Source organism: Ptychodera flava, chromosome 17 (genome assembly GCF_041260155.1).
Source record: "Ptychodera flava strain L36383 chromosome 17, AS_Pfla_20210202, whole genome shotgun sequence".
Classification (NCBI taxonomy): Eukaryota; Metazoa; Hemichordata; class Enteropneusta; family Ptychoderidae; genus Ptychodera; species Ptychodera flava.
Window position 1 is genome coordinate 14,390,765 of NC_091944.1, and position 23,831 is coordinate 14,414,595.

A 23,831-nucleotide genomic window follows, 5' to 3' on the forward strand; every position below is an offset into this window, starting at 1 on the left:
TTGTTACCTTTCATGTTCTACACGAATTTTCATGCTGATTTAGTTTTCAAGCGAGTTAACAATTATCAGTGTGTTTTCAATGCGAGGCGCCATACAATAATCATAATAATAACAATAACAACAGCCACAATAGAAACAATAACGAGAGTTTTTTTGTCGTTGTTTGTTATTATTATTGTTGTTATCACATCAGCAGACATGAAGGGTTGTACATATATATAATACATAAAATGTACAAAGTTGAACATCATTGATGGATTGAACACATACTATAAAGTGAAGAATGTGCTACAGCAATCGGAAAAACTCCACACAACACAAATTACAGCCTAATTTTCTACAGCAGCTGGCTGTTCTATAAGAAAGGTTCAACACTCACATATAGCATTTTTATCGGGGAGAATCATTTGATTTCTCTAGGGCGGAGGAAATGCCATCAATGTGACAGCATTTTTTTTCTATTGTCAGATTATATTTTCCGTATGCAGAAGCGATGCAACTTTTTTTTTTGTCTCGGTAAACAATTTTTTGACATTTGGTCTGTACCTACAAATTACTTGTGTTAGGGTCTGTCCTCGTTGTAACGAAAACAACATATGCAATGAATTAAATCAGACATTTGTATCATAAATGCTAGCAAAAAATACCACCATCGGTCTTGCCCACAAATATTGAAAATATTCCCGCCGCCGTAGGTGGCGCACCTTTAAGGAATTTGATTTTCCAGTTTCTTGATTTCGGCAAATCGGCGACAATTTTTGTTTTATTTCTGTCTGTTGGCACAATTTTTCCTAGGTCATTACAGGATTGTGTTATCTTTTCCTCTACAAGTGTTTTATGAAATTAATCTATCCTATAGAAATCGAATGGTTCTTCCCTTATTTGCAGTTTCCGGTTGCAGCCTACAAAAATCACCTTTTGGCGTCTCGAGAACCATTTACATGATGCTGACGTCAAAGGATGGCGTGAGGCGATCATCACATCTCAAGATAAGCGTCAGTATTTTACAGCGCGGTTGTTCACTTTGTGCTATGTTTTTGTTGTCAGTTTGTTTGGATATTTGTTGAGTTGTATTTTTTCCCTTTGTCTTTCTGCAAAGGAGGATGGAGTTGTCTGTGCAACTGTAAATGTCATATGTATGGTCGAGAATATCACATGTAAGTAAGTCAAATCAAATGTGTGTAGGGGGACACACACGCACACACACTATATATATATATATCCATCCCATGTTATTGGCATATATGCAGGGTCAATGAGTAAACAGCTCCCCATTCACTGAGTGTTTAACTGTCTTTTTACCAACTTTCAATAACAGTAACAAAATTTCAGAACTTGACTCATGGTGGCGCCCTTGTAGTACCGAAATACTGTAAAAAGTAGCTGTTGCAACATTGGATCTGCAATCCACAGACATACACAGTTTTAGTCTCACTCTTGAGGTTGTTTATTAGGAGTTCATACATACTTGACATCAGTTTTATGACTATAAAATGAGTTCTTGAAACACACACACATACCTGTATCCAACATTGTGGAATCTAAAATTACAAACACCACAGAAGTACAAATTTGTCATGATGTAGCAAAGTTACAGTTTCTTGGCCTAGAAGTTCAGTGTTGGGCTGGCTTTCATATTGCACATTTTTCACAAAATGTCTCCAGTATGTGTTCAGTATTGCAGAATACAATTTTTCACATAAGGCCTGGTCTGTGCATATACACAGCTACAGGTGAACATATGTTGCTTTGCTTCCTGGAATAGTTTTACAGATCGTAAGTAGTTACATTCATTTCAAGACTGTATGGTAACACTCTTGGGACAAAAGATTTTGGTGGCAAAAAAACCCCCAATATCAATGCAAAAAAAATACTGAATACTGATACATGCACTACAAAACAGGTGCAAAACCTAGAACTCTCAAACTCAATGTGCTGGCGTGTTCATCTGTTGAGTATTGATAAAAAACTCATAGAACACTGAATATTGACTGAAGCACAAAGAGAAAATAATCCTGAAACTGAAGACTTAAAAGTCACATTTTTATGCGCAAATCTACAAGTTGAACCTCTGGCATTTGATTGGGGAGATGTTCTGAACTATTTTGCTGTGCTTAGTGGCAATACATCACCTCACAACATCATGTTGTTACAAATGGTAATTTGGAAATACATGTACACATCATATTGCTCAGCTCAAAGTGACGTTTCATAAATGTCGCATTTGTTAGGAGATTCTGACATTTCAATATACAGAACATGCAGTACAGTACAAGCATTACAGTACAAACACCACAGATTAAAGGTTAGCATTACAGAAGGGTAAAACTGAGTTAAATCTATATTTGCCAACGTGACATAGTCCATACCATCTGACATACAGTAAAAGGAGGAAGTTACAAAAGACGAATACAATTCCTGGTCAGTTTTCCAAATCTATCCAAAACTATTCCATAAAACATTCAAGAACCAAGAGATATTTCAAGAATAATTTACAGCACAGTTAATATAATAATAAACAAAATTCACCACAGTTAATATAATAATAAACATAATTCACCATTTGAATGCTATCTACAATATAAGAGAAAATTCCATTGGAAAGAGACCTGTGCTGACCCAGACACTGTTTTACACAGTGCTCAAAAGTGTCCAATTGCTGTAAAAAAATTAGCAATTTTCAAAAGTCTGTAATTCAGTAGGCTTTGTTGACATTGTTGTCTATTTTGATTGTCACTGAACCCATTGAAAATGTTCTGTCACTCTTACAACACAAGCTTGTCAAAGTCCTGTACACAGGTCCTACATTATTTTCAACACACACGTGTTAAAGTAACTTGAATACACCTGGCTAGTTGAGATTTATCCAGGTTAAAAAAAATTCATGTGACCAGCTACATAATAACAAGAGATTAGTTTGGACAAAGATCAAGGGGTCAAAATTCATTTTATGAAAGACATTGAAATAAAGTTGATTCACACATGCCCATGTTGACAACTCTGCATCTTGGATCAGGAAAGTGACATCTTTCAGTAACATTTTTGAAATATTTAATGCTAATGATCGATCAATATGTGACACTGCAATTATGTATAGAAATTTAAAAATAGCTTGTTGCAACATGTATGTATAGAAATTTAAAGAAAAAGCTTGTTCCTGGTTGCAACTCTCAGAAACTGGTATTTCATGACCATTTCAAAATTAAAGCCAATTCGCTCTGAAGGTTCACTATGCCAATTTACACTGTTCTAGGCAAGTCAAATAAAACAAACCACATGACAGAGAGCACAGTGTCTCATGTTCACTCTTTTTTATATGTGCCTATACTCCCTAGCTCAGCTTAAAAGAGTGCTGTTGATGAATGTTTGTTCTTTGAAACTGCCAATTTGCTAGGCAATTGAATAGACAACGTCTCTGAAATGCCTTGAGTATTTTTATCACCTTTGCAGGATCAGTACATGATCACAATGTTACACACTTTTTACCATTGGTACTAAAAAGCATGTCTAACCCTTCACAGCCATAGTTTGGCCCAATCTCATGGTTTTGTATGCTGATTGTGGACATGTTTACATGGAATAGGGGATGCACAGGTTGAAAGAAATATTGTGACTTGCACATTGTACAAGGATTTCATTTGTACACTTGTCTGAGAGACTTTAACCCTTTGAGTGCTGTAATTTTAGTGCAACATTTTACCAATTTGTAAGAATTTTTTTTGATAATTTTGCACCAAATGGACATCATTAATCAAAATTTTGGCAAAAAGCCGAACAAAATTGACTAGGGTATGTTTTATAAGGTGGCAAAAACTGACTTTGCCGTTCAAAGGGTAACACAGCTGATGTTTGTAGTCTTGGCTTCACTGTAATACTTATACTGATTGTCATGATTGCGGTAGACGCTCCCTCCATGAAGATTATAGCATGCCAGCCCATCTACTATTCAGACGTTCTGAACAACATTTGCAAAAGAATGCATCCAATCACAATTGTCATGTCAAAGCCATACTAGTATCTACGTGCTGACAAAACAGCATGTAATATTGACAGATCTCACAGATCCCACTAAATCCATGATGCTGTTGTTGTGAATGACAGTGAAACATCTCATTACAATATTACATGAAACAATTTCACGACTGACTGAATGCACAAATAACAGTCTATGTGGTAAATCATTGACATAAGTGTCTCAAGCTTTTCTGTAATTTTGTGTCAAAGAGAAATGCCATGAAACATAACACTATAGTCTTACCAGAAATAATTTCATGAGTCAGGTCAGAGTATCATGAAGGAAAGTGACGAGCTAGAGAAAGACACTCGGTGCATAAAAATGAATAAATTTGTGTGAATGCTACCATGGAAAAACACAATAAGTATAAATGGTGTAATCTGGGTATATATTTTTACTCAAAGAACATAAAAATCTACGACTAAAACAAGACGTTTATGACAAAAATTCTGTACATATTTCACGTAATATTTGATATCATTACAAAACTACATCAAAGACATTTGTCAAGCACCACATTCTGAACAAGTAATCTCCTAACAGGAAAATTCGGGGCCGACTCGCAGCGATTTCGAAGCTGTTATCCAATTGGTTGGCAGAATCTTACCGTTATAATGAAATAATACAAATAAACTCCCTAAGTTGCCGTGAATAGTGACAATCGACCAATCAGATATAACCTTGCAAACACGCTGCGAGTCAGCCGAAAATTCAACTTACATGATTATAAGTTTGACACTACAAGTAAATCACCAGACATGCAACCATTGAGTTGAACTAAACTCACCTACATGAAGCCTCTGATACTAAATGCACATAAATACTGAAATCTCAAAAAATGTTTAAATATCCCAGAGTCACCTATTCTACTTGAGAAATCTTGACAGGGCTACTGTAGGGACAGAGTCTTCAGAGAAAAATAAAGAGTCTCTCAGGAGTCTAGAAGTTTGAGGAGAGTCTCTCTTTCTCTCAGTGCTCTCAGAGCTGTTTCTCTTTCTTTCTTAGTTGGTGATCGTTTCTTCTGTCGTGCGGCCTGGATCCTCCGATAGGCTTCCATAACCTGTTGAGTGGAAAAACTGGTTTAATACAGAATGCATATTCTTTTTCAATACAGATATCTTGTTCTTGTCTCAACTGGTACGATGGTATTTTTAACCTTTTGCGAAAATGCTTAACCCTTTTTTTTCTCCAGACGGTTACATTCCACAAATACCGGATTGAATTAAGTTTTAAGTGCACAAGATTTTGGCTCAACATGCACGTAGACCTTCTGCAATTTACACTTGATTCAAGAACACATCTTTCAATGCTCATCAGTAGTCTGAAAATAGGTGTATATCTTGAAATGTAAAAGTTACACACAATATATAAAATTGTTTTGATTTGAATTTGTGTTTCTAGCTGCTATAAGAACAGGAGAGAGATATTCAATGAAAACCAACTTGATGTAAAGGGACAAATTTGTTGTATAAAATATGGTGTATAGTTTAATTACTTATTACAACATAAGCCAACATTGATTAAATACCAATACATAAAGAGTTGCAGCTAATGGTTGTTTAATTCAAACAAACAGCCAGCTCATGAAATATTATCCACGAGTCTTTAGTTACTTCCAGCATGTAGACAGTGCTAACTCACCTCACTGTCAACAACTCTGGCTTTGGCTCTGAGATCTTGCTTCTTCATTTCCTCCTTAGCCAGTCTGTAGAGTCTCTGTTTCTGTGATCTGTTGTGGGCAGCCAAGGCCTTGAGTTCAGCCTGTCTCTTCTTCAACTCAGCCATCACTTCATCATCTGTCTCCTCACCAATCTGGTCATCAGTGTCCAACAGGCCTATAGAATTGAATGCACCCTTCAGTTTTAAATACCTATTCACTCTGGCACAAATTTAAAAACTTTCATAACATCACACAAATCCTTCACAAAGTGCTTTTCAAAGACATTTGATTTATTCATGGTCAGTGTGGAGTAACTGTGTTCATTTGTTTTCAGCCAGAAGATTAAGGACCATCTCTACAATCTATATATATTTTAAACATTAGTTTGACATTGGGGTTTTCAATGTATAGGGACATCTGTTGGCATCAGCATTCATGTGTATGGGCTGGTACTGTATATTGTGAACCATGCTATCATAGTCTTATCATTCAGTATCCTTGCCTTTCTTCTAAGGCAATAAGCTCGAGCTATGATGTGGTCAAAAATACACATAACTTAGTTGAGTCTAAATTTGCATAACATTTAGCATTAGAATGACATACTAGACATACATTTTTGATGTAAGTTATATTTGTAATGGAGTTCAATATTATCCATGCATTAGTAATGTTTGAGATCTTGGAATTCTCCACATATGCATGTAGAACTTCAAGATGCAGAAGGTCAAATGTCATTTCCAAAGAGGCACCATGAACATTGTATGTCCAACTGAAAGATTTTCACTTGTTTTTCTGAGCATGGGTCTAACTATGAAAACTGTAACTTGTCTCTATTTCTGTTTTTAATGTCAACTACAGTTTCTTGTTCTACTCCCAAAAGCATGTTGAGATACATAGTATTCAGCTTGTCAACTTAGCCTGTACATGTGTAGACTGCATTGTTATTGTTGACAAATGAATTCTGCCCCAGACCAGAATTCAGCTGTAAAGTATAAAACTATAACTTACAGTGTATTGTACATGAATACATCCTGTGATGACAGTGAAATAGTGAGTGTTTCAATATGCTTTAGGGAGTGGAACAAAAACTTGAAATTGACATACAAAACAAAAATAGTGAAACAATCTTTAAAAAGAACTTCTACTAGCCCTTTAAGCTGTATTGAGTTGAAATATTTAATTGTACAATTATTGTTTAGCACCCTGTACATTACCTTGGTACAGGAGTTCTTCTCTTATCCTGGCTTCCAAGGCCCTGGTGTGGGGAACACTGAATGGTCTGTTACCATTCCTAGGGGAGGTGTTACCTTCTCCTCCAGCATTGTCCTGTAATTTATAAGTGTAACCAATTTCAACAAACATTTATATTCCATTACTTGAATTTCACGAGCTGCTTGGTGTCCAGTTGTCCAACAAGCAGCAATGCATGCATGAGACAGTTGTAGACACATGAAGTATTTACAATTCAAAAAGTTTGGCAACACATCACTGGGGCAGTTGCTGAACAAAGAAAAGTGTCTGACCAAGTTAAGCTTTTGCAAACTATGCATTTACGCCAAGTGAGAATTATGTAAATATTTCTAGCAATACCTACTTCTCTACAGTAAAAAATATTTTACCCCTTACCTTGGAGCCAGAGTCTAGCAAGGCCACATCATCCAAGGGAGACATAATGTTTTCCTCTACAAGAGCTGATATCAGTCTCTGTGTCAGTGGACCAAAGGGACATATATCTTCTGACTGCTCTCTGGAATAATTAGAGCAAATGGATATTGGTATACATGGACAAGGCTTTTATATATTTTGTAGCCATGTGTTGGGAGGATTTGATTGCCAATTCAAACTTCAGAACGTATTACAATCAAGATAAACAATCCTCGAATTTTTGCTTTAGGATTTTATAAATCAATAAATACACTTCACAACAATTTTACAAATGCTGTAACTTCTGATTATGAATGACTGTTTATGGAGAACACACTGATATGAACAAAAGAAAGTATGCATTTGACATTGGCATACCATAAAACAGCTGAATATTGATGACTGTATTGTATCTTACAATCTGAAAAGGATATCAGCACCTCGATATTTTCAATGTCTAACTGCGCACACTTACCTGATAGTTTCTTTCTTGAGTAGTGCCTTAGCATCATTGGTGTTTGGTGAAGTACTGTTGCCTAATGCTGAACCTCTCTTCTTGTCATGAATACGACTTCCTGCACAAAGACATAGATCAGACTTGTACACTGTCATTCAGACAAAGCTAGGCTTTATACCACACTATGTATGAGTGATTTGCATTTCTGGGTGGCAACCCTTGTACACTAGTTAAAGCAGACATTCTAGGTTGGACACAATGATTGATTTTACATGAACAAATTTTTTCAGTATCTCAACGCTCAATGAAAGCTTGATATTAGACATAACATATCTGCTGGCTATGGGCACTAAATTATGTTGTATCCTGAGTAAATGTGTAGAAAAAAATTGGTCGTTCTGCTTTACAAAGCTTGGTTCATTGTTTGGAATGCACATGGGGACCAGGTAGGAAGGCTCAGAAAGCTGTACATAGATTCAAAATGAAAGCATGCATGACTAAGGATACATTGATGGATTGCGGTAACTTCTCCAGCACCATATATTCTGCAGTGTAAAAAACACCACAGAAAGCAAAGAATTATCAAAATATGATGTCTAGAGGTTTAGGTATAGATTCTCTTGATTACCTTCTTTCTGTTCCTCAATTAAATCTTCCTGAGCCCATCTCATGGTGTAGTGTTTGCCAAGAGGCGGTACTTTAGTGTACTCAGATTCATCCTCAGTGCTTTTCATCAGGTCTTCGATGACTTTCAGGTCCTCAGCTGTCATGTCTGCACAGTATGGCTCCACCGACGCCCAGAATCTGTTAGGAATGTCGTTTTTGGGAATCTTGGGAACATCCAGTGGATCGTCTGTGAATTCATACTCTTGCATTTTTTGCTGATGGAAGAAATTCATGGATGTTTCTTTTTGTAAGTCTAATGGACCATTACAACTTGTTATAAAATCCTGGCTGCAGGATTTAACTGTAATACCATACAATTGACAAACTTTCTATTGATACTTTACAGTATAGGCAACTGTAAAACATGTAAAAATGTTGCTACATATGGGCTAACTATCCTGCAATTTATTTTAAAAGCTGTAGCAATGCACAAAGATCACATGCACATACATAGTTGTATTGAAAATGTCTAAAGATACATGTACTGAGAATTTCTTATTCAGAAATTCAAAGATTTCTTTTCTCACCTGAATATTTTTCTTTGTTTTTGGTCTACCTGGACCAGAGTGAGATGTGCTTGCTCCAAGTTTACCACTAGCCTCCTTAAATTTTTTGGATGGTTTTTCTGGTTTCTCATCTGGAGGCCTGCCTCGTTTGCCGGAGGAAGCGGACTCAGATTTGTGTTGCTGTAAAGTATGATGTGCAAAATGTGGACAAATACATGAAGTGTCTCATTTCAAATAAACAGCCAGTTGTGTGATGTATTTTGTAAACATAGCAAATTTTCAACACATTTCTAAGGTAACATTAAATTTATACACATGACTATGGTGAACAGAAGTGCCTTGGACTACAACATGTGTGTGAAGCTTTGGTTAATGCAAATACAAAACAACAAAAATATTGTTTGACCTAAGTCATGCACGATGAGAAAATTTACATCAGTGTGCTCTGTGATACATCAAATTAGAACCAGACATTTAAATCAGTGCAACAGAATTTCATGAAACGTTCATGATCTGTTGATTGCTTACCAACTTTCCAATCTTTTTGTCCTTCTTTTCCTGCCAGTCGATAAGTACTTGTGTTTCTGCCTCCAACTGTCTCATCCTACGGGATGCAGCTGCCAGTAGAGTTTCGAGTTCCAGCTGCAGAGTGTCCAGTTCCTCAATCCCAATGCCTTCATCTTCTGTTCTTTGAATCACTGAGCATATGAAATACAAGTCAGTGTCAGCAAAAGAACTGTTTTTTTGCTCTTTTGTGAAAAATTAAGCCAGTTAGAAGGTTATAAATTTGTATACTTAGAAAGAAATGTGTATCCAGTTAGTTGTATGTCAGGCGGTCAGATGGGAGGATGTGACAATTGTACTCTGCACTGTCACATGTACAAAGATGTTTGCAATGGGTATTTGACCCTTTTGCTTCGGATAAGCCTGGTAATTAAATCTCTCATATCTTGAATCATTGTTAGGAGTGTGCTGTAGTTTGCAGTTTCCCCTATTTGTATTACACTGCTCTGCAAATCACAAGCCAGACCAGAACTTACATAAAATGTGAGACCACCGAAGCATTTCTGCTACCCTTTATATGTTGTTTGTGGAATGCGATAGGGAGATGCTTAATTCCAAACTCAAACATATGACATAAGTAAGAAAACAAAACAAATTTACATACACAAAAAAAGAACAAGAAAAAGACAAGTTTGGGAAACGAGAGTGGAAAATAGTTGTCTGGCAACCAATTGAGTCCAATAATGCATAATAGCAGCATTGTATCAAAGCAGGTACTTTCATACTCCTGTGCCGAATGCCCTTATTTGTGCACCAACTTTTAATATGTTCACCTCTGTTGTCTCTGATTTTTACCAACAAACAAATCAAAACAGAAGAGTTCAATGTAAGGTAGTAATTTACCCTTGACACTGGTCTCAGGTTGTTAACATTAGGCTATGGGACTTTGTAATCTGCCACCACAAACATAGTGAAAGTCTTTCAGATTGAACATTTTTTGAATTTCTTATTTCTTTCCCATAGGGTCAATGAAACACAGTTCAGGACAGAAAGTGGATTGAGTTTACACCTGAGAATAGTATGTTTGGTATGACTAAGGTTTGATGATGACTGTATAAAAACAAATCAAAGTGACACCGCTATTTCAAGCTCAAGCAAACAAGACGAAACATTTTATCATAGTGAAAAACGTTTCAACCATGAGTAATTTTGTATCAGTGAATGCTCTCAGTATGTATGCTGTTTAGTTTAATCAATATGATCAATCTGTACGACACGCAGCAGCTAAGTTAATTTAATCTGGCCTTTTGCAAATTTGCTGGCTACACCATACCAGCAGATTCCTGAATTGTGGTGGTATCCACAGGAAGTAGGTCACGTGTACCCCTTTCTGTTTTGACCGGAGTGATTCACACTCCCTTGTTGCTAGCTGTGGTCACCTCACCTGGTTGCTTTGACCCGTCACACTTTTCTTGTTGTATGACAACACTTTAAATATCATGCAACTTGGTTGGCAGAAATGATGTTTCTGTGAAGAAGTCTGCTTGCTTCAAAAGCCATTCTGATGCACACAATGTGCTTTCATGTGACCAAATCTTTGCGTTGTGATTGAATGTGCTGGTGTCTTACCACTGCCCGTGGCCCAAGCCCTAGCCTGAACGGTGGTGTGCTTTCCAGTGTTACTTGGTTCTACTAAAAGGCAAAGCGCCATGAGCATAAAATAAAACTGGTGATGTGCTTACGAGGTAACAATACTAGTTTGTCTCCTTAATACCAAAGGACAAGTATTAGGTGTTGAAGTGACTTGGGTGGATGTGTCTACTTTCTAGGTGACCAGGGGTGACATGGGTAAAATGGTAAGAAGGCAAAGTGACTAGAAGCCATATATATCCACATAATGTTGTGTGTAGTTTAATTAAATCTTCACTGTGAACTAATTTTTCTTTTTTTCCGATTTCACAAGCAATTATGTAGGAGAGTTTCACCAGGAACACCTTTGCAGAACGTCCTCATAACACTCGCAACAAACAACGTACATGAGGTTTACTGTGTTGCGAATCCCTTGTTTTATGATTATGGCTTCCAATGGTAATGGATTGGAGGTAGAGGCTGGCTGTTGCAGCACTCCCACCCAAACCTCTAGGTTGTTCCCCAAAACTTGGAATGGTCGTGATGCGCATTTTCAACAAAAAGTGAGCTCTGTTAGGTTTATGTAAAATCTTTTCTAAATGTCACTTACACATGTTTGAAAGGGTCTGCCTCAGAAAGACGGCCATGATCAACCTTGGTTACTTTTTTCGCACAGAATCTCAGCAAAATTTGGGTCTCTGACAAAGGAAATTTCAACGACGTAAAATTTACTTACCTGCTGAGTACCGAGGACACATTTTTACGTGGTCAACTGGCCTAAAATCGTGAAACTGAAGCGGACACTCTTTCTCGGCCATTTTTCCACGGAAAAAATGAACAACTTTGTCCGAAAACACACAACAGACTTTCCTAAGCACGGCCCGACACCTTTCCCAAGCCATACATGGTTTATTTTTAGCTTGTGTGTTCGCTACGACTAGCTTTCTTTTAGTGATCGATTTTTTCGATGTTTCACAAAATATTAAGTTTTTGTGGTAATAAAATCAATAAATTATTTAAGTAAAGTTTAAATGCATATTAAATCCACTATTCTCATAACTATTTTCATTTCACACATTTTCGAACTTCCGGTCCATTAATTCTACGATGAGGCTTTGTGCTTCCGTAAATCTGCAAAACGGTGCGTACTTCACTCTTATACATTATTTTGCAGCTGCGATTGCTCATGAAACTGCAAATCAGTTATGCAATATAAATGACTGGAAAATAGTACGTTTTATCGTTAATATGATGGAGGATTTGATTTTTGTTATTGTCTATGCTAAGGCAGTGTCTTCTTGTATCGATCTTTTTCATTGGCTTAGGCACAGAAAGAAAGTAAACCCTTAGCTTATTGGTCAATTTCTCTCGCCGCAGATTTAAGGTGAAAGGTTATTCAAATAAAAGTCTGCAACTTGCAAGCAAGAAGAAGCCGAACTGAAGTTGGAGCTGGGCGTACCGGTTGAATATGGTCCTCGATCGGGAAAAAGCTATTTTACTGTTCGCGCTGTTTACAAGAATTTCAACAATTATATTTCAGGTGAAATTTATTTGTTACACGTGCTTTTTTGTTCCAAAGCAGACCGGTCCACAGTCGCTTGTGAACCTATCACGGTTACTCTCGCGGAACCCATACACGACTACCACTGTGGGGTCCTACTAATTACGGTAACTGGTCGTTTCGGCACCAAGTCGTTTCGGCCCAAGTCGTTTCGGCCTCGCAATTTCCGGCCCAAAGTCGTTTTGGCACCACAACCCAAGACGTTTCGGCATCCCTGTTTCGATTTGTTTTCAAACTATTTAGTAATTGACTGACCGGTCATATTCGTAAGCGTGACCTTTGCGTTCTGACCAGTACTTTTCTGTGCATTTGTGTGATATTTGCCGTGCTGTTTTGGCACCGCTTTCAAACATCTGCCGTGTCGGCGGCTATTGCTATCGATAAACTTGTGTCACAGATTTGAAAATGATATGAAGTTTTTTTCTTACGGTCTCTTACTATGTTCTCACAAAGTGAAGCACGATGTAGCCTACATGAATGTTATTTGACACTACTTTTTAGTGCTTGGATGTGCAACATTACGCTCCAGCACAAGTTCCCTCACATAGCCCTGAGCAGTGCCGAAACGTCTTGGGTCGCGGTGCCGAAACGACTTGGGGCCTGAAATCGAGAGGCCGAAACGTCTTGGGCCGAAACGACTTGGTGCCGAAACGTCTAGAAACCCTAATTACTGCCCGTCACTGCCCGTCACTGCCGTCAGGAAATTAGCCTTCCAATTACTGTAATCAGTCGACATTTCAATACCAAAGACCACTACTCTTTGTAAAAACGAACGAAATAATATTCCAAGATCCAGAAAATGTTGATTTTCGAACGAGTAGCAACGCTAATTGTGTGATCGTACATGCATCACCAAGGCATTGGCCATACATACTGCCCGTCGACGTCCGACCGCTGCCCGTCACTCCGTCGGGAAATTTACCTTTCAACGACTGTATCAGTTGATATCTCAATACCAAAGACCACTACTCTTTGTAAAAACGAACGAAATAATATTCCAAGATCCAGAAATGTTGATTTGCGAATGAGCGGCAACGCTGATCGTAATCGATGTCCGAACACTGCCTATCATCACTGCCCGTCGAGTAGAGAACTTAGCGCTCCAATATTCACGTTAGTTCCTGAGACAGGACTCGGGCATTCGGAGTAAAACAGACTCTTATTTTGTAGCTTTCTATTATATAAGTGGTCTTTGGTATTGATATATCGACAGATTACAGTAATTGGAAGGTTAATTTCCTGACGGGCAGTGACGGGCAGTAATTAGTAGGACCGCACGACTACCACTGTGTGTGCACAGGCGCTCATGGGCTGGGTAGTCTGCTAGATCGATCGATTATCTGCTCGATCTATCGATCCCGAAGTTGATATGCCCGCCACTGCAACCTAAATACTCCCAAGATGTGAAACAGAATCACTCAAAAAAACACACAACCTGGGTTTTCAACTGGCTATGCGCTAGCATAGCTCTGCACGGCAGGGCTGTGTGTTACCGGCGGTACACGGAGGCCGTGTAACGCCGGTAACACACAGCCCTGCCATGCAGAGCTAGCGCTGGCACAAAACATTCAAAACTACACTCCCATATCCCTTGTTAGATCACAAATTTAACCATCTTAATCTTAATAATCACACCTATCATGGAGGTAGTAGAGATGAACCTGTTACTTGCATTTTCTTGAATAAATCGTCGTGTAACGGTTCACAAGTGACCGTGGACCGGTCGACCCACAGGCCATACAGTCGCTTGTGGTTCATTCAGGTGCAACCGACAGGAAAATTCGGTCAGTTTTACAAAATCATCACAAAACATTTCTCGAAGTGCGCTCCCACTGGCATTATAAGGAAAACACACCTTCCCACTGAATTATGGTGCCCACGTACTGCCTGCCTGTATCCATAGCCCGCCCGCTTCAAAGTCCCCACAACAGTTCAAGCTCCTCACTACCCTCTCCCAACCACTGAAAGTTCCCCATTGCCCACTAGATGTACATATTCCCACATGTACATTTCATTTATACAATTATTCATCTTCAGTATCACCCAGTGTTTGTTGGTTCAGTGCATGGATGCAATATACATCCGTTTTCAGTGTTAAGAGCTACCGGACCGTTAACTTACCTTTTTAACCTCTGGACATTGCTCCCCTTCACATTAGGTGCTTTATCATCCCTGAAATTCTATCAACAATGGCATTCCTTCTACCTATTTTCCAATACCCACTGCCAGAAATGTTCTCCCCAACCCACTGTAAAAACTGAAATTTCTTCCCCGCTCACTGTAAAAATTGGCTTTTTTCTCCCCACCCATTAGTTTTTAAATTTGCCCGCCCGCTGAAAATCTGTGAACAAACACGGTTTTGCCATGAACAACTTCGTTGTCTGCAACTGTTCAACACATGGTGAGAGTCCCTGAAAAGCATTAGAAAGATAGAATATAAAGCAAATGAAGGCAACTTCATACATCAGTTCTACCTTTTATATAAATAAAAAATGAAAGTAACTTCACACATAGGTTCTATCAGTTCTACAGTCAGACCTGACGATTTTAGCATCTGTTTTTGATGAACAATGGCTACCATCACACTAAACATGTAGGAATACAAAACCATTTGAGTAACTGATGAAGGGACCCTACTTAGGTCCCAAAACACAGTGAGGATGAATTTAAAACATAAAACCATTTTTCGGGGACCCAGTCACAACCAGGATCAAAACTCAATTGATTCACTGGTGTCTCGCCATGTTTCCCGTTATCATGAAATCAAATTGATCTACTCACTTAACCGTATCACTAACAAATTTAGAAAACTGATGTATTTGAAGTTTCCTTTGTTTCCCAATGATGCTTACACCAACCTTCACCATGTACTGAACCACAAGTGACTGTGACACAGGTGCTCATTATGGTGACCTGGCAGCTCTCATACTCTATGAAATATATCTTCCATTCCTGATACAGTACCCCACAATCCCAAGGTATGAAATGAATGACTACAAAAACACCCCTCCTTGATTCTGCAATGAAAGCATAGATCCAAGAATAAACAACCTTATTATTTGGAGAATTGCCTTAAAAATGAAGAGTTTCTGAGAAATCATCGTGTTTGAGGAAGTTCATACTTCATAATTTTCTGTGTCTGACAGACGATTCATGCAACTCATTATTGTAATATGAAACTTTGTTATTTGGCTCTTATTTTCTTCTTTGTTCTTTTTAATGTACTTTAATGCTAATAAAATGGAAGTACAATAATTTACTGTTGTTATAGTCATGTAGCTACACTTTGGACCTGTCATATTACAATGCCAGTTAAGTTACAGAAAATTTGGTGACAGAAATGTACATAGTTAGACAGATATGTAGATTGATTGAAAGTAATTTTTGTATGATGAGTGTAAGAAATTTTTTGTTGTCTGTTTTTTCACATGCTGTACTTTCCCTATGATTTTAGTGTTCTCCCCAGGATTTTGTGGTGGAGTGGTGGCTAATTTGCATAACAATAATGTAATTGTTATGGTAATGAGTTTCTATTGTTTACAAAAATCAAAGAGTGGCGGCCACCACTCCATAATTTCTGTAGGGAGAACACTGGATTTACCCAAAGAAAAATACATCTAATAATAACATTATGTCTTTTGTTTGAAGAAAAAGTAACATGTCAGATTGGCAGGGAGATTCCTATGTCACATATGTGTGCAATAATATGTTCTGGGTGTAAGTTGTATGCACATGTACATAACTGTGATTTTCTTATCAATTTTTATTTCAATCATAGGTCTTCGCCAACAACCTTATACCTGATCACAAAGCTGATGCCTTCAGCCCTGAATGGGAAATCAGTGGAGCTGGAGACCATGCTATAGAAGTGTTGTTAGGTGGATTCCGCCATTGGGATGCGGCACATTTCTTGTACATTGCAGAACATGGCTACACCACCGAAGAGACATTTGCCTTCTTTCCCCTGTATCCTATGATGTTGTCACTCACAAAGGAACAAATGACATCACAGCAACTCCTCAGTGTCATGAGCATGCACAGCACAATCCTTTTCCTCGCTGTATTTACAAACGTCATTTTCTTTGTGATTGCTGCAGTTCTACTTTATAAACTTGGCAGTACAGTCTTGAAAGATGAGCAGCTAGCTTTCAAAGCAGCATTGCTCTTCTGCATCAACCCGGCCGGGATCTTCATGACCGCTGCCTACACAGAATCCATGTTTGCTGCAGTTAGCTTCCTTGCCATGTTCCTGTTAGAGAAGAATTACATCTTTCCAGCAGCTGCAGTTTTTGCAGTGTCTACAGCAACAAGATCCAATGGAACAGTCTCTTGTGGATTTATATTGTATTTCCTTGCCAGATATGTAATTAGAAATCTTGTCACAGTCTATAAAGCTAAGCAACTCTCTGTCTTAATTATTTCACTCATCAGGATATTTACAAAAGGACTATTAAGTCTCGTATCAGTTTTCTTAATTTTAAGCCCATTCTTTATATTCCAGTACTATGCATACATCAAATTTTGCACTGATCAAAAGCTTTTTGGTCTGTTTGATGTGGTCAGACCTTTGACTGAAATGAGACATGAATACATTGATTTTCAAGAAAGCGGTGACTTTGTGGATGCAACTCCATCCGCAGTCTTTGGAAAAGCCCCATGGTGCAACAATACACCACCTCTGATCTATTCATACATCCAAGAAAAATACTGGAACGTTGGTTTGTTCCAGTACTATGAACTTAAACAGATTCCCAATTTTCTGCTGGCACTGCCGATGATCATCCTAGGTTGTGCTGCTGTATGGACATATTGCACTGCAAGGTGGAGCCATGTTAAGGTTCTTGGATTGATTCCGAGGAAAGAGAAAGAAGAAGATGCAGAAAATAATGACAGGGCTGGTTTCTATAGCGATGGAGTATTTGTTTATTTGGTCCACATGGCTTCATTGCTGTTGTTTGGAATTTTATTCATGAATATTCAGGTTAGCTTCTTAATGAAATGACTAAAATGTACGTGATTTTCTTCTGTGTATTGATTGGGCTGCCGTAGGCCACACTAATGAAATTAGCATAGTATTGTGTGGGAAAACTAGGCTTCCCTAGTTCTTTTAGCCTTGCATCATCACAGTGTTCGTACCTGGAAAGAAGGGGCAAGAAGATTAACCATGATCTACTAACCATAGATCATCAGAAATTAAGAAAGTCGCAAGATTTACAATGCACATGTAGCAAACCTTTTACACAAAAATCTGGAAATATATATGAAAATATCATCATGGCTCCGATAACAAGGTTTGTTTCGCAATCACTTATTTGACTAATCCTCAGAATGACAAGTCATCGTTGATGACCCAGTCCCCGCTTGCTAATGGGTACTTTGATTACAGGTTCTGTGATAAAAATACTTTGATACAGATGGCACTCAATGGCCAAGAATGAGTTCCATGGTGATGAAAAACAAAAACCAATGTAGGCCACTATCCTAAAGGTCATTAAATGAGTCAACTGGGAATTAGTTGACAGGATGTTGCAAAACATTTTTTCATTCTATCCTAACACTAATAGATAACCGGTACCATATTTCATAAAGTTTAATGTAGTATTTACAACACTATGAATCAACATCTGTATCAAGTTTCATCAAATTTGACGTTGTATTTGTGGATATATCACTCTAATTAGGAAAGTTCATTACATATGCAATTACAAATTAATTAAAATGACACTGATAAATGTCTTTTTCACTGTTAAAGCAATGTGAGCTTAACATCTGTACAAAGTGTCATGAAATTTGATGCAGTATTTCTGACATATCAACCTAATTATGAAACTTCAATAATTGACATGATACTGCTACATGACGTGAAACAACTGACGAGCATGTATGAAATAGGTCAATGTCCTTGTACCAACTTTGAATGATACTGGTGGAAATACCGGTATGTCTGAGTTATGGCTCAGTACATGAGAAAATCGTAACAAAATCGCCGCCACGCAGCGATATTTGATCTTACTGTTTAAAAAATCAACACGTATATGTATTACATAAGTCAATGTCCAGGTACAAACTTTGAATAAAATCAGTTGAGACTTGCTAGAGTTATGGCTCTTGACATGAAAAAAACCATAACAAAATTGCTACCATGTGGCCATATCAGACCATATCGAGAAACAAATCAATGTACTTATGTATACTATAAGTCAATGTCCTTGTACCAACTTTGAATAAATTTGCTTGATACATGTCTGAGTTATTGTTCAGGACATGGAAAGTCGTAAAAAAATGGCCACAAGGCAGCCATATTGGATCGTATCACAAAACAATTCAATGTGCATAAGTATAACATAGGTCAATGTCCTTGTACCAACTTTGAATAAAATCATTGAGATATGCCTGAATTATGGCTTTGTACACGAAAAAATCATAACAAAATGGCCGCCTGGCGGCCATATTGGATCATATCACAAAACAAATCCACATGCATATATATGACATTGGTCAATGTCCTTGTACCAACTTTGAATAAAATCTGTTGAAACATGTCTGAGTTATGGCGCTGTACATGAAAAAATCGTAATAAAATGGCCGCCTGGTGGCCATATTGGATCGTATCACAAAACAAATCGACATGCATATATATGATATAGGTCAATGTCCTTGTACCAAGTTTGAATAAAATCGGTTGAGATATGCCTGAGTTAAGGCACTGTACATGAAAAAATCAAAACAAAATGGCCGCCTGGCGGCCATATTGGATCGTATCACAAAACAAATTGACGTGCATATCTATGACATTGGTCAATGTCCTTGTACCAACTTTGAATAAAATCGGTTGAAACATGTCTGAGTTATGGCTCCGTACATGAAAAAATTGTAATAAAATGGCCGCCTGGCGGCCATATTGGATCGTATCGCAAAATAAATCGATGTGCATCTGTAGGTCATAGTGCTATGCCTTTGTGCCAAGTTTGAACAAAATTGGTTTGGCAGTGTCTGAGAAACTGTTGATGACGGACGGACGGACGGACGGACGGACACACGGACGGGACCCAATCTATAAGTCCCCGCCGGACTTCGTCCGCGGGGACTAAAAACACATAATTAGTATTTTATGCACAAAGCAAGCCTATGAGCACACCAAGACATTTGATCATAAATAATCAGTGGTTTTTTAGCTACTATAGACTATAGTCTATAGAAGCTATTGGGATGGGTATCCGTCCGGCGTCAGTCTGTATGTATGTATGTATGTATGTATGTATGTATGTATGTATGTATGTCCGTTTGTGAGGCGTCCGTCCACTCAAATATCTTGAGAACCGCAGTACTTACTGATTTGATATTTGTTGTGTAGATGAAAAATATGACTTTGAGAAACTGTTTTTTTAATTTTTTGATATTGTTGAAAATAGGCAAATTAATGCCAAAAAAGGCGTTTTTGGTAAAAAATCTTCTTCTTCATAACCACTGGTCAGACAGCTTTGTTATTTGGTATACAGGTCCTTGGGGATAACCAACTTAGATTTGTTCAAATTGTGATGAAATATGCAAATGTGTATTTTTAAGGAATTTTTTTGTCATTTTTGGTCAAAATTTGACTTACATTGTATGTAATTCTTGTACTGTGTAAACCCTATCAATTCACCCAGAAAAAAATAATTAATATGATTTTAAATAATTGAATTAATTAGGAAATCATCAAAGCCAAAATAATTTTAGTTTAGAATTATCAGAAAGTTCAACTTTTTTTGACAGTTCATAGTGAAATGCTTACCATCTTGGAGGATTAAAACAACTTTCCTGAATCCCAACTTTGACATATTCTGAACTGTCATTTATTGTGCCCTGTATGTTATCTAAAAGAATTGCTCATAATAGTTTGTCATGATAGGGTTGTCAAATAAATAGAGATAGAGAAAGTTCTAATTTCCACTTATGGTTGACTTGGTAAGGATAAATAAAATTACTTTTTGAGGAAAAAAATTAGAGTGGTCAATTAAAAGATTGGTCAAAGTGATAGGGTTTTTATGGTAAAGCTGGGCTGTAAGATTGCTCATGTGCTATTTATAGCTATTATGCAATCTGTGTAAACATGCAATGAAAGTGTTACATGATGCTTTTGATGACCTTGAACTTCTTAAGTTTCAAACATTTGTCTCTTCAGTGTGCTTTCTCTGAGTACGTACAGGCTCAACTTATTCAACAGAACTTACTTGCAATGTTAATTTGAAAGTTAAAATGTGCTTGGTTAATAGGATGAAAATACAGATAAAATAACCAGCTTAAAATTCTTTATAACCTGACAGATATGCTACTTTAATTAGAATGTAATTAACTCTCGTTTATTAGCTACTATAGACTAATATAGTCTATAGAAGCTACTGGGATGGGTATCTGTCCGGCGTGCACTGTCAGTATGTATGTATGTATGTATGTATGTATGTATGTATGTATGTATGTATGTATGTATGTCCGTTTGTGAGGCGTCCGTCCACTCAAATATCTTGAGAACTGCAGTACTTACTGATTTGATATTTGTTGTGTGGATAAAATATATGATTTTGAGAAACTCTTTTTATTAATTTTTGATATTGTTGAAAATATGCAAATTAGCACCAAAAAGGCGTTTTTGGTAAAAAATCTTCTTCATACCCACTGGTCAGACAGCTTTGTTATTTGGTATACAGGTCCCTAGGGATAACCCAACTTAGATTTGTTAAAATTGTGATGAAATATGCAAATCTGTATTTTTACGGAATTTTTTTTCCATCCTGAAATGAGCTATCAAAGATATCCACCTTCTTCATCAATACAGGTGTCACAAAAAGTTATTCTCTACATAACAAAGCAGAGCTCTGTCAACTGTTGAGTCGCTTGTTTTTTCAAAACCGCTGGTCAGACAGCTTTAATATTTGGTTTACAGGTCCCTAGGATGACCTTAGTGAGATAATTTCATACAGTCAGGAAATACTTAATTTTGTATCCATGTCTATAGTAGCTTCAGGGACTTTGGCCCTATGTTTCTTATTCTAATTTACAGGTAATAACAAGATTTTTGGCTTCCAGCTGTCCAGTGATTTACTGGTTTGTTGCTGCCATTACAACAACAACACCAGCCAACTGTTCAGACTCGCCAGTTGAAGACCAGGATCAAAATACAGAAAAAAATTGGATTGTGATGGCTTCAGCCAATATAGTGACACACCAGATTGTGAATTGGAAAGAAAATAATGTTAAAACTAACTTGATACTTGCTTATTTCCTCATGTATAACATACTGGGTACAGTATTACATTGTAATTTTCTACCATGGACTTGACACTGAGTTCATATAATCAGGTAACCACATTTTACAGACAGTCCATGTTAAAAAGAAGTGTATTTTCCTTTAAAATCTTGTAATACTACATGATCGTTTTGAGTAGAGTACTTTATGTCATAGATGTTCGTCATTCAGCTTTTGGTTTATTTTCTTAATTATAAGACTTCAGCACTGAAAGGTAAAAATTTTAATAAAGACTGAAAATCTATGTCATGGTAGTATGTTATGACACATGTCTTTGGAATCAGTAACACAAATATCCTAGGACTGACACGTTCTGGAAGGAGTTTTAAGGTGACTGAACACCCAATTATTGATGAGCATGAGTGTCTATGTTTACTGTCCTGAGCACTGACACTGTAGACCTTGGTTCAACTCCTGCTACAACCACAGGGATTCAAAAATAATGTGAATACAAGCACACATGTCAAATGTTGGTGAAACACAAGAATGATATAAAGGAAATAGATTTACTTGACCAATTTTTTTATTCCTTGTTTTTTTCTGTCATTCTCCCTCTCCAATTTTTTACGTGTCAACAAGTCTTTATATCTTTGTGTCAAGTTTGTTCACGGGCACTCTGTTGTTCTGAATTGATAGTCTGAATAAACTAAGTTGCTTATATGTAAATACAACCTTTGATGATAACTGTGTAAGAAATTTATAACAGAATGCCGTTCAAATTGAAATGCCTACTTAGCTACAAAACCAGATCAAGGTCGGACGTGTCTACGGGAACGTCACAAGCGACCACATCGACCGTATTCTTTCAATGCTAAACGTCGCGGCGGAACGACGCACACGTATATACGCGTACTATAGGTACGCGCGCGACCTGCACTGTGTCGTTTCACATAATGATATATATACACAAGGGTATGCAAATCATTTCTGGACGATATTATTTACCGTAGAAATGAGTCGAATTCCGTCGCGAAAACGACGTATGAAATTCGAAATGGCATCGTAGCACACATCAAATTATGAAAATGATAGACATGTCGTAGATATTCGAAATATGACCGAGAATAAATGCATCACTAATCCTGACTATGTGCGTTACAAATTGCCGTTATCCGGAAGCGACTTTGGATGTTCGAACGTCGCAAAATACGCTAATATATAGCAAATGCCGTTCTGTGGTTTCGTCATGCGCAGAAGAAAGGACATATTTTGTATTTCTCTTCGTAGTAAAAACCTTCCAATATAATATTCTAAAGAAGAACATTTAATTTTTTTTCAGTTTTAGTGAAAGCCTTTCGATAGAACCCGAAAGATTATTTCAAATGTGCATTTCTTTTTACTAAGTCTGTTTTGGTCGAACGGAACGTGAACAAGCCTGGCAGGTCAAAGGGTTACATTTTCACATTTTTTTCTTTGTTTTCATTCTATATTTTAGATTCTATCGTCAATGAGTTACATTTCAAAAATAAAAAATTCGTTTACCTTTTGCGGACGTTTTAGAGGGTAATAGTATCTGTCCCCCCTGTCCCCCCTTTTTTGTAACGCACATCGTCAGGTTCCATGTTCATATGAGCATACCCTTGCAGTGGGGACGCAGATATGCGATTTTTCCGTTGTTGCTAAGCATGCTTATGCCAAATTCCATCGTTGCCAAGGGGTCCTGGCGTGCGCTTCAGAGCAACATCTGACTTAACTGATTGGGCGACGGTTCAGGTAGGTGGAGCTCTCCAAAATTTCGTTTAATTTCGCCCAATAAGTTTGAGATCGAATATTTTACGTAATCGTATTTTAAGAAAAATGGTCTGCGATTAAAATTGACCATTCATGCAGTAATCCTCCTCTAAATAATGTAGCCTAAATATGACCAAAGAAAATTGACATTGCTGACGATAGTGGATTGCAT

General features: G+C 37.5%; 2 protein-coding genes across 2 annotated transcripts; one reads left to right on the plus strand and one right to left on the minus strand.

Moving 5' to 3' along the window:
* Positions 1–1,423: 1,423 nt before the first annotated feature.
* Positions 1,424–11,988, minus strand: LOC139115559 (transcriptional adapter 3-like). The gene is made up of 9 exons (XM_070677792.1): positions 11,818–11,988; positions 9,477–9,646; positions 8,970–9,128; positions 8,405–8,657; positions 7,795–7,894; positions 7,302–7,422; positions 6,890–7,001; positions 5,657–5,850; positions 1,424–5,075 (listed from the first exon to the last, which is right to left on the minus strand). The coding sequence occupies exons 1-9, from the start codon at positions 11,981–11,983 to the stop codon at positions 4,947–4,949; spliced, it is 1,404 nt and encodes a 467-aa protein (XP_070533893.1). The 5' UTR covers positions 11,984–11,988; the 3' UTR covers positions 1,424–4,946.
* Positions 11,989–12,477: 489 nt separating this feature from the next.
* On the plus strand, positions 12,478–22,377 carry LOC139115531 (GPI mannosyltransferase 2-like). Its single transcript, XM_070677696.1, has 3 exons — positions 12,478–12,621; positions 16,421–17,623; positions 21,683–22,377. The coding sequence occupies exons 1-3, from the start codon at positions 12,550–12,552 to the stop codon at positions 21,959–21,961; spliced, it is 1,554 nt and encodes a 517-aa protein (XP_070533797.1). The 5' UTR covers positions 12,478–12,549; the 3' UTR covers positions 21,962–22,377.
* The last annotated feature ends 1,454 nt before the right edge of the window (positions 22,378–23,831 follow it).

Excerpts from the sequence above, each read along its gene's own strand:
- LOC139115559 (XM_070677792.1), bottom strand. The coding sequence starts at position 11,983 with ATGGCTTGGGAAAGGTGTCGGGCCGTGCTTAGGAAAGTCTGTTGTGTG. Across the intron at positions 9,647-11,817 it reads GTGTCCTCGGTACTCAGCAG|TGATTCAAAGAACAGAAGAT; the intron begins GTAAGTAAATTT and ends TCATATGCTCAG. Across the intron at positions 7,002-7,301 it reads TGCTAGACTCTGGCTCCAAG|GACAATGCTGGAGGAGAAGG; the intron begins GTAAGGGGTAAA and ends TATAAATTACAG.
- LOC139115531 (XM_070677696.1), top strand. The coding sequence starts at position 12,550 with ATGGTCCTCGATCGGGAAAAAGCTATTTTACTGTTCGCGCTGTTTACA. Across the intron at positions 12,622-16,420 it reads TTTCAACAATTATATTTCAG|GTCTTCGCCAACAACCTTAT; the intron begins GTGAAATTTATT and ends TTTCAATCATAG. Across the intron at positions 17,624-21,682 it reads TTTTATTCATGAATATTCAG|GTAATAACAAGATTTTTGGC; the intron begins GTTAGCTTCTTA and ends TCTAATTTACAG.